Below are 10,352 nucleotides of genomic sequence, written 5' to 3'. Positions count from 1 at the left end.
CAATCACTTCTCAACAATCACATCACTCATTTCATTAACCAAAATACTAAAATATCCTATATTTTAAATTATTATTTTTTATTTATTTATATATATTAATATCTTTTAAGTTTTTTACCAAAAATAATCATCACTTTCTTAAAATAATCATCAATCATTATTTTTTTTCTCACTCTTAAGTTTTAAAAAAAAAAATCTAATACGAACAAGGACCTAGAACAATGAGTTTTCTAAGGATATAAATGTAAAAAAAAATCTAATACGAACAAGGACCTAGAACAATGAGTTTTCTAAGGATATAAATGTGTGAAGAAAGGAAAACGAAGTTTCTCTTATATGAAAAGCTTTATGAGATAAAGTTTAGAGAGAGAAGTAAATGTCAAACATAAACATTCTTCACATGAATCAAGGTGTTGGAGGAAAGAGCTACGCCAAGAATTCAAGTATTCAGGTATATCTCTCTCATGCTTCCATTTACATATTTGAGATCAAAACAATAATAGTTTCAACATTGCAATTCAATGAGTAAAAAAATGAACTTTTTGATAAATATTTACATCATGTTATTTTGATTTTTGAAAAGATAGAAAAAAAATAATTACATACTTACCAAACATTTTATTTTATAAATTAACTAAACTGAAACTATTATCATAGTTTAAATGCTAATAGTTTTACCTAAAATATTAAATATCGCGTATTTGATTCCCACTAAAACTCTTCTGGGTCTTGGTAAATTAAAAACAAATAGAAAAAAGATGAGACATGTTTTCATCCATTACTTTGTAAGAGTAACACATGTGATCATACGAAGATCATTGGTGTATTATTAATATTGTTGTTTTGGGAAACCTGAAACAATAAGATAGATATATTATCCAAACAAAGAAAATAGATTCATTCTCTTCCGTCCATTTCTTTTAGATGAGCATGATGAGTAAGACGCTGACCATTGTGAAGGATACTATCACCGACATGTTTACTAATCATTTCACACCATTTGAAATATTAGAAACTTTTAAGATTGCGGATGTTGGATGTGCCTCGGGTCCAAACACGCTTCTATTTGTGTCGGAAGTTATCGATACTGTTTACAATTTGTCCAACCAAAACCAAAACAAATCCCTAGAGATATCGATAGTATTGAACGATTTGCACAAAAACGACTTCAACAACATTTTTAGTGCACTTCCATCCTTCTACAACCGGTTACAAGAGAGACATGGATATGAATTTAGTCAAAAGTGTTTCATCTCTGGAGTGGCTGCATCTTTTTACGAGAGGTTATTACCCTGCAAAAGTGTACATTTTGTACACTCTTCTAATAGCCTTCATTGGCTCTCCCAGGTTTGTTTTGATAAAATTAATTATTATGTGGATTTTAAGAGACAACCAGTAACTTAATTTGTTATCATAATTTTCTATGGAATGATAGGTGCCAAACAATCTAAAGAACAAAGGACATATTTACATGGCAAAAGATTGTCTTCCTAATGTGTTTGAGGCTTATAAGAATCAATTTTATAAGGACTTCTCCTCATTTATTAACAAAAGATCCCATGAAATATTGCCATCAGGTAGAATGGTCCTTACATTTATGGGTAGGAGTATTCCAGAACCATCAAGCAATGATTGCTGTTGCCTTTGGGAATTATTAGCCCAGTCACTTCTAGACATGGTTTCTCAGGTTTAAATTTTACTTTAAATTGTATTTAATTATATAATTGTTTTCATGAAAATATATGTTTAACAGTAAATTGATTTATTATAAAAAAAAAATGTTTGTTAATTTATAAAAGACTTCATTTTCCTATTTAGAAAGATTTTCTTTATAGTATATTATTAAATAGTTTATAAATATTGGGTGTGGATAATGTTAAGGTAATTCCTTATATTATAACATTTTCAAATCTTAGTTTTATTGTTCTAACAGGGACTCATTCAAAAGGAAGTTGTTGATTCATTTAATTTACCTCTATATACTCCTTACACTGATGAAGTAAAGGAAATCATTATGGAAGAGAAGTCTTTTGATCTTGAAAAGATGGAGATTTTCAAATACAATTGGGATCAAGATGATAATAATGATAAAAAGAAGAGCGGGGAGATTTTAGCCAATTGTATTAGAGCAGCTATAGAACCGATGTTGAGAACCCATTTTGGGGAGCTCTTCTTAAACAATGTGTTCAAGAGATATACCGAGCGCATAGCTGATCATCTTAAAATAGAAAAAACAAAGTTCATAAATTTCACCATATGCTTGAGGAAGAAATAAAATAATGACTTTGGTATGCATGTTTAATTGTGTTATAATATTTGTTGAGTTTGTAAGAATTTTAATACCATGTTTGGATTCCAACCCATTATGTTTTTCATAATACACTACATTGGGTAGAATGCTTCATTGGCCATTTCCATATGTTGTGCGGAATGCAAGAAAATGATGAACAATGAAGTGTGGAAATAAACAGATGAAGAGAGATTTCTAATTGTCAAAGATAAAGATAAAACAGATTACCGCAAAAGAAATAAACTACGCCTGTAAAAATGCTGAAAACAAGAAACGTAAATACTAACTTAATTTTGCATAACTGTAGAATTAAATTTGATATTAATTCCTATACTAAAGGCAGATCGTTACAAATCTCCACCTTGCCTTAGTATCACCCAACAAGAAGAGCCTGATCAAACTACTTCCAACTGTCAACATTTAGCAGGTCCAAACAATGGGTGAATTTGTTAAGTGGAACCGGCTTCGTGAACATGTCAGCAGGATTATGATGTGTGCTGATCTTCTTCACTTTGATTCTCTTCTCAGTACTAAGAAAATGATAACGAACATCAATATGTTTGGTTCTATCATGATGCACTTGATCTTTGGCCAAACAAATAGCACTTAAGCTATCACAAAAAACAATTGCCTGATCATGATGGATACCAAGGTCACTGATTAATCCTTTCAACCATATACCTTCCTTGGCTGCTTCAGTTAGCGCCATATACTCAGCCTCGGTAGTGGACAACGTCACCGTCGACTGTAATGTTGCCTTCCAACTAACCACAGAGTCACCAAGGGTGTAAACATAACCAGTCATTGATCTTCTACCATCGATATCTGCAGCATAATCTAAGTCAGAATAACCAGTTACGAGACACTGGTTATTACTCCCATAAATGAGACCAACATCGGATGTGCCTCTCAGATAGCGAAATATTCTCTTTACCGCTTGCCAGTGTTCCTTACCAGGTCGAGACATAAACCTGCTAACAACACTAACTGAATATGCAATATCAGGTCTAGTGCATACCATGGCATACATTAAACTACCCACCGCACTAGCATACAGTACATTAGACATGTATAACTTCTCAGCTTTAGACTAGGGTGCGAATGCAGACAAATGATCAGTAACAGCTGCAGGAGTATTGAGAGCCTTTGTTGTACTCATCCCAAAACGAGACAACATTTTCAAAATATAACTCTTCTGTGAAAGAAATAGCTTCTTTTGAACTCGATCTCTTACTATTTCCATGCCCAGAATGTTTCGTGCTCCACCTAGATCTTTCATATCAAACTCAGAACTAAGAAGGTCTTTCAGCTTTTGAATCTCCGACATCTTTTTGGTTGCGATTAACATGTCGTCTACATACAGGAGTAAATAAATCAAAGAACCATTACTGACTTTGTTGTGATAGACACAACAATCATATGCACTCCTATTGTAACCATGTTCAATCATGAAATTGTCAAACCGCTTATACCACTGTCGAGGAGACTGTTTAAGTCCATACAAAGACTTCTTCAGACTACAAACATGTGTTTCCTTACCAGGAACAAGAAATCCTTCAGGCTGACTCACCAGTATATCCTCTTCAATCTCACCATGTAAGAAAGCCGTCTTCACGTCTAATTTCTCGAGTTCAAGATCCTGATGTGTTACTATAGCTAGTAGTACCCTGATAGAAGTGTGTCGGACTACAGGTGAGAATATCTCATTATAGTCTACGCCTTCCTTTTGACTGAATCCCTTTGCAACTAATCGTGCTTTATATCTGGTCCCTTCAGCACTAGAGGTTCCATCTTTCCTTTTGAAAATCCATTTACACCCAATGACGCTTCTTCCCTTAGGTAAAGTAACCAGCTCCCATGTATTATTCTTGTGAAGTGATTCCATCTCCTCACACATGGCAGCAATCCATTGCGCATAATCAGCACCATTAACAGCTTCATTGTATGAAGATGGCTCGTTATGTATGACATCTTCATCTACCTGAAATGTATAACTTACCATTTCTTCAGTATCATTTATAGAGGGACTAATTGTCCTACTTCCAGGACCAGTTGAGATCTTTCTTCCCTCGATTGAATGAATTAACCTGTCAGGAGCTTTAATTTGCCTTCTAGGTCGTGTTGCAATGTCAGATTGACTTTCAGGTGCTCCAAATTGATAAACTTCCTCAGATGGCTTATCAGTATCGTGTGTCATGTCAGTTGTCCCTTGAACTGGAGCCACCTCAAGCTCCACCTGTTTCTCGGTATTATTATTTTCTCCAGAAAGTGATGGCTTGATAGAGGAGTTAAGTATAAACTTCTCATTAAAGGTGACATCCCTGCTGAGGATTACTCTACCTTCAGAAGATGACCAGATTCTATATCCCTTGTCTCCATCTCCATAGCCCATGAAAATACCCTGTTTTGCCCTTGGTTCCAACTTTCCTTCATTAACATGATAGTAAGATGTGCACCCAAAGACTTTCAAATGAGAATAATCAACGACATTACCAGACCATACCTCGTAAGGGATTCTGCAATCAATCCAGTGTGTGGTGCACGATTTATCAGATAGCAAGCTGTTAAGACAGCCTCGCTCCAGTACTTTCTAGTCAATCCCGCATTAGAGAGCATGCTTCTAACTCTCTCTAACAATGTTTGATTCACCCTTTCTGCTACACCATTCTGCTGTGGTGTACCTCGGACAGTGTGATGTCTTACAATCCCCATATCCCTGCAGAACTCATTAAACTCTGATGAACAGAATTCAAGCCCATTATCTGTTCGCAGCCTCTTAACCTTCTTTCCAGTTTGATTCTCCACCAGTGCCTTCCAATGTTTGAAGGTCTTAAATACCTCGCTCTTATGTCTCAGAAGATACAACCAGTTCATCCTTGAGTAATCATCTATGAATGTTACAAAATAGCTATAACCTCCTATACCTTCAACTTGAGCAGGACCCCAGCAATTAGAGTGGATATAATCCAGTGTGCCCTTAGTTTTGTGAACTCCCTTACTGAACTTGCGGCGATGTTTTTTCCCGAAAATGCAGTGTTCACACAACTCAAGGTTGGTAACCTTGTGGCCAGATAGAAGATCTCGTTTGGACACAATTTGCATCCCCCTCTCCCCCATATGTCCAAATCGCATATGCCACAACTTGGTTACATCAGGGTGCCGATTCACAGATTTGGATGCGACCGCAGCGGAACCTGTCAGCGTCTTACCTTGTAGTATATACAAGGTATTCTGTTTAATACCTTTCAGTATTATTTTTGAACCTTTACTGATGCACAATGTTCCTTCTTCACCGCTAAACTTGAAACCTTTAACATCTAAAATGCCTAAAGATATTAAGTTCTTCTTCAGTTGAGGAACATGCCGAACGCCAGTTAGGGTCCGTATCTTACCATCATCAGTCAGAATTTTGATAGTCCCAATACCCACCGTTTTACATATGGCATCATTTCCCATGACAACGTTTCCACCATCATAATCTTCATAGGTATCGAACCATTCTTTGTTCGGACTCATATGATATGAACACCTTGAATCCAACACCCACGTATCAATAGGGTGTAGAGAAGCGTTAGCTACAAGGGCAATGTCCTCCTCCGAGTCGGTGTCTCTGTCTTTATGTGCTATCGCAGCCGTAGAATATTTGCCCCTTTTCTTAGGACAATTATTCTTCCAGTGACCAGGTTCTTTACAATAATTGCAGATGTCTTTAGCATTAGGGCCCTTAGCTTTGTATTTCTGATCATTCTTCTTTCCAGACCCTTTGTAGTTGATTGTGCTGACAATCAACCTAGATGCTTGATTGTCTACAATTTCACCGCTCGCCTTATGACGCAGTTCTCTAGTATGAAGTGCTGACCGAACTTCCTCTAGAGTTACAGAGTCTTTACCCACAACGAACGATTGAACAAAATTTTCAAACGAGTTGGGTAAAGATACCAACAGAATTAATGCAGCATCTTCATCTTCGATCTTAACATCTATATTTCTCAATTCAAGTAATATAGTGTTTAACTTATCAAGATGTTCACGAAGAGACTTACCTTCAAGCATACGAAGACTGAACAGACGTTGCTTCAATAACAACTTGTTAGTCAGTGACTTTGTCATGTACAAAGCCTCTAACTTCGACCACAGACCGATTGCGGTATCTTCATCTGATACCTCAGTAATCACTTCATCAGCCAGACAGAGTAAAATTGTTGAGTGCGCCTTCTCTTCCAAGACCTCAAGCTCAGCAGTGATTTTACCAGAGGAAGACTCCTTTGTAGGACCTGCAACTATCTTCGCCTTTTCCTTCGACAATGGTGCCTAGACGTCTTGTTGTTTAAGCAAGGCTCGCATTTTGATCTGCCATAGACCAAAACTGTTTCGCCCTGTGAATTTTTCGATTTTCAGATTCATTGAAGACATTCTCTCGCCAGAAAACAAAAGTGATAATCTGATCGGATCTAACCCGCTCTGATACCAATTGTTGTGCGGAATGCAAGAAAATGATGAACAATGAAGTGTGGAAATAAACAGATGAAGAGAGATTTCTAATTGTTAAAGATAAAGATAAAATAGATTACCGCAAAAGAAATAAACTACGCCTATAAAAATGCTAAAAACAAGAAACGTAAATACTAACTTAATTTTGCATAACTGTATAATTAAATGTGATATTAATTCCTATACTAAAGGCAGATCGTTACACCATCTTTTATCATTTTATTTCTTTGTCATAGCTAGACGATTTCTCTTTGTGGCACCTTATAAAAACAAATCCCACAATAGTGTATGCATCAATATATAGTTATCTAAAGCAAATATATATAGTGTAGTTTTTACCACATCTTGCTTATCAACAACAAAGGCGAGCTTGTGCTAGCTGCATTATTTCCTAAAAATAAATTTGGAATTTTAGCTATCTAAATTAATAAATAGAAAAGCACATTCTCAAAATTCCTTATTCTTTCTCCAAGTCAATATTAGCCACAATGAAATCCCCATAAAATGAGGCATGGATGGTTTTTCCTCATTTCAGTGGTAGACTAGAGATATTTAGTTTACAAATATAATAAATTTCAACCAGAAAAACATGTCTCAATTCAATCCACCATTGTGCACACATGTATCTTTTAAACGTTCTTCCATCCTGCAACGTCCAGTTGCGCCGGACACATGGATGACACAACATTGCACGACTCTCAAATTGGGAAGACGGTCACGAGAACGCCATAAATTGAGATACCTGAACGATTTGTTACAAAACTAAAAAAAAAATATGAAGTACTACGGATCCGTTTGAAATATTTGCAGCTACAAGAATAATAATTTTTTTAAGAGGGAGTACAATACATGTGATAACATATTAAATTCGAGTGGTAAATTGTTAAATCGTGATAAAAAGTATTATTTTATTATTTTGAGTTATATGAGAAAGCTTTTGTGACTACAATAAATATATACAAAATGACATTTGTTATATTAATTTGGTTTTTATAAAAACATTAGCAGGGTAAATTTCAAATCTCAGCTCTGAGGAGAAACAAGTTTAACATTGAAATTGCTTGGGTAGAAACAAGTTCTTTAGTTTAATAAGAACTTATTTGCATGCCCATTTCCACCTTGTTTGGAACTGTTATACAAGAATGTTAATTTTTCCTTCAAGCATAAGTACAATATAATAAAGTTAATTTGGATTGGTACTAACAGGCCAACCCAATGGGCTAAGGGAGATCCATTCCCAGAAAATGATAGAGAGGAACATAGTCATACAAAAAAACCAACAAATAGAAAAATAAATAAAGATGAACTTACCAATCTCTTATATCCTCTAAAGGGAAATAATTAAGTCATCCAATATCATTGTATTCAACAATAAAATGTATAAATAAGAAGATAAAGGATGATGATTGGGTTTGAATTCAATCATGTTATTAAAATTCTAACAAACTCACAATAATGATGATCATACAATTAAATATGAAAAGTCAATAACTGTTATAAACGAATAATACAAAGAATAAGAGAGAGTAAAGGAAGAAATTCTTATTATTTATCAAATGGGACCATACATGTCCTATTTATAGGACTAAAACAAAGGATAATAAATGTAGGATAGAAAATGAGAGGTTTTATTAATGATGAAATATGAAAGATCAAAGTCATAAATAACATAATGACATTCATTTATTATTATATTTATACTAATAACATAATTATTTTATATCTTCCTCAGGCAAATGGTTAGATTTACTACCTTTGTCCTTTTTGTTTTGAGATGATTAGCAACTCGATTTGCGTATATCTTAAACACATCCTTTAAAGAAATCAACTCCCCGAAATGAGTGACCAACATAGGCTCGGTAACTGATCTTATGCAATTTGCTACATTTATTCCACTTCGAATTTGATCAAACTTGTTGTTGTTGTCGTCGTCATCAAGTGGATCCCAATTAAATTGGGATATCTCTATCCTTTCAAGATGAAAAGACTTCTCGTCCACAATGATTGCCTCCACTTCATCCTTGTAAGGAGCGTACAAAGGTATATTGAATGAATCAACATCGTCTTGTTTAACGAGTCCCTGCGACACCAACAAAACTACCAGTTGAATATATTATATACTACAACTAATTAGTTTCAAGTTACCCACCAACCAAAATAAAGAGATTAAATGACTATTTGATATTACGTACATATTATAGATAATACCATTAAAAACAGAGAAATAATGAAACTTTTTTGAAATCAAACTAAAGGTTCAACATCTAAATTTTGTAATTTTTTAATAAAAAATTGAAACACTAATTTAAAATAAAATGCAAACCTGAGAAGCCATATCATTAAGTGATTGGGCTAATAATTCATAAAGATAACAAGAATCATCGTTCAATAGATCTGGAAAACTCCTTCCCATAAATGTAAGTATCATTCTTCCATTAGGCACAATTTCACAAGATCTATGGTTAAGAAAAGTGTAGAAGTCATTGTAAAATTGATCCTTGTAAGCATCAAACACATTGGGAGCACAAGCTTTGTCAATGCAGATATGACCTTTGTTGTCTAGATTTTTTGGCACCTATATTAAATATCACCATTAGATTATGAAGAAAAAGTACAAATTTAGTTAAAATCTTTCTTTAAACATTAAAATCATAAGTAATTTGTTGAAAAATAAACCTGAGAGAGCCAATGAAGGCTATTAGAAGAGTGTACAAAATGCAAACTTTTGCATGGAAACAACCTCTCATAGAAAGATGATGGCACTCCAGTGATGAAACAATTTTGGCTAAATTCAAATCCATATTTTTCTTTTAGTTTCTCGTTGAACGACGGAAGTGTGGTAAATATGCTGTTGAAATCATTTTTGTAAAGATCGTTCAAGACGACCAATATCTGTAGATTTTTATTGGACAAATTGTAAATGGTATCGATAACTTCTGTCACAAGTAGAAGAGTGTTAGGCCCTGAAGCACATCCAAGATCTGCAATATTAAAACTCTCTGACATCTCTAGTGATAAGTTATTGACAAACATGTCATTGATGATATCCTTTACAATGGGCAACGCCTTGCTCATCACCTTCATCTACAAGCATTATAGATAGAACAATGAATCTTTTTCAAAATAACTTTAATAAGTTTAAGTTATTGAAGACTATTTGATAAAGAAATTGGAAGAAATATCATAATAGTTATAAAGTTGGTTAATTAAATGTATCAAATTTATGTATGTACTAAAAATATTTTGACTATTTATACAAATTTGGTGAAATGTGTCTTTATCAAAATAAACTAGATCGAATCACATAAAAAAAGAATTAAAATTTGTTAAGTTTTAACAAGTAAATAATGACACATCACTTTTACATATTTTTTCTTCTTTATTCTCTCTTATTTTTCTTCATACTATCATTCTCTCTTTCTCCTGTTCTCAATTTTATTTTTATGAAGGTTATAAATATAATCAAAATTTATGAAAGGTTTATTATCCAAGATTATTATTGTAGCTCGAATTTATGAAGATTATTAATTATTTATCAACCTATTATTGTTTATGTATGAAAGGATTTGAA

General features: G+C 33.9%; 1 protein-coding gene across 1 annotated transcript; it reads left to right on the top strand.

Annotated features, from left to right (window-relative positions):
* The first annotated feature begins 376 nt into the window (after positions 1–376).
* On the top strand, positions 377–2,275 carry LOC124909970 (probable jasmonic acid carboxyl methyltransferase 2). The gene is made up of 4 exons (XM_047450597.1): positions 377–451; positions 925–1,347; positions 1,436–1,687; positions 1,931–2,275. Exons 1-4 carry the CDS (start codon positions 377–379, stop codon positions 2,273–2,275), a joined length of 1,095 nt encoding a protein of 364 aa, XP_047306553.1.
* The last annotated feature ends 8,077 nt before the right edge of the window (positions 2,276–10,352 follow it).

The sequence above is a fragment of the Impatiens glandulifera genome, chromosome 7 (genome assembly GCF_907164915.1).
Source record: "Impatiens glandulifera chromosome 7, dImpGla2.1, whole genome shotgun sequence".
Lineage (NCBI taxonomy): Eukaryota > Viridiplantae > Streptophyta > Magnoliopsida > Ericales > Balsaminaceae > Impatiens > Impatiens glandulifera.
This window is presented reverse-complemented; position numbering and strand designations above follow the sequence as displayed.

Coding starts and splice junctions, on each gene's coding strand:
- LOC124909970 (XM_047450597.1), top strand. CDS start 377: ATGTCAAACATAAACATTCTTCACATGAATCAAGGTGTTGGAGGAAAG. Junction 452..924: donor CCAAGAATTCAAGTATTCAG/GTATATCTCTCT, acceptor CATTTCTTTTAG/ATGAGCATGATGAGTAAGAC. Junction 1,348..1,435: donor GCCTTCATTGGCTCTCCCAG/GTTTGTTTTGAT, acceptor ATGGAATGATAG/GTGCCAAACAATCTAAAGAA.